Below are 929 nucleotides of genomic sequence, written 5' to 3' on the forward strand. Positions count from 1 at the left end.
ATGCCGTCTGTGTTGGCGAGATTGTATTGACTTGAGCCAAACGCATCATACGAAGGAGATGGGCTTCAGCACGCAAACTCACCCTCGCTGCCTCCCAAGTCACCCTGCCAAGCGAAATGTAGTAAGGACCGTTAGAGGGGCGACCAAGACAACCCAACCAGGCACCAAGAGGGCAGGCAAACGGAACAAGGGGTCAGAGTGCAGCACCTGTCGAATTCCAGGCATGACGCTTGTCCGAACAGCTGGAGTCATCATGGGGACTGCAGCCAGCCAACAGGGCCGGGCCGCAATGCCACTGGCATGTACATCCCTGCTTCCCATGCAACTGCGTTGATCACGGCCCCGGTGCTCCATCTACCTGCAGGTCCGGGACCACCGCTGCAACAGCCGCGGCACCAAGACCAATTTTGAGCTGGACGACAGGGCTCAGACTGACGTCAAGGTTGGTCTTCGCTGGTTCCACAGGTTGCTGCGCAACATCCTCTCTCACGCCCCCATCCTGGATCAGCAGAAGTTCCTGGATGCCTACCCGCCAGAGATGGCTGCATTTCATAGCAGTGGTCGCATCAGCAAGGTGCTGACTGCGACCTACGAAATCCCGAAGCCCAGCGGCAGCAGCAGCAGCATCGGCCAGCATGGCGGCAGCAGTGGCGGCCAGCGTGGCGGCAGCAGCGACACCCAGCGTGGCGGCAGCAGTGGCGCCCAGCGTGGCAGCAGCCCTAAGGCACTGATTGGGTCGGTAACCCATGGGTTACCCATCGGTTACCCACCTTCAACCCCCCGTAGCCCATTGGTAACCCCCTTGTAAGTTCCTACCCAGCAGGAGGGGTAACACGGCCCCAGGGTAACCCCCTCCGTTGCCCTGGACTATGGACATGGGCCTATAGGCTACTTATCTTATTTGCTGCGCACTTCGTGAATTCATTTTA

At 59.2% G+C, this 929-nt stretch overlaps 1 protein-coding gene across 1 annotated transcript in view; it reads right to left on the reverse strand.

Moving 5' to 3' along the window:
- Positions 1–553, reverse strand: part of VOLCADRAFT_100767 (uncharacterized protein) — a gene marked incomplete at both ends in the record, with an annotated part of 3739 nt that extends 3186 nt beyond the window's left edge. Inside the window, 2 exons of the mRNA XM_002959284.1 lie at positions 83–104; positions 359–553. Of these exons, the coding sequence (XP_002959330.1) occupies positions 83–104; positions 359–553 (217 nt within the window). The remainder of the gene's footprint in view (positions 1–82; positions 105–358) is intronic.
- Positions 554–929: the final 376 nt, after the last annotated feature.

This window comes from Volvox carteri (genome assembly GCF_000143455.1).
Source record: "Volvox carteri f. nagariensis unplaced genomic scaffold VOLCAscaffold_153, whole genome shotgun sequence".
NCBI lineage: Eukaryota > Viridiplantae > Chlorophyta > Chlorophyceae > Chlamydomonadales > Volvocaceae > Volvox > Volvox carteri.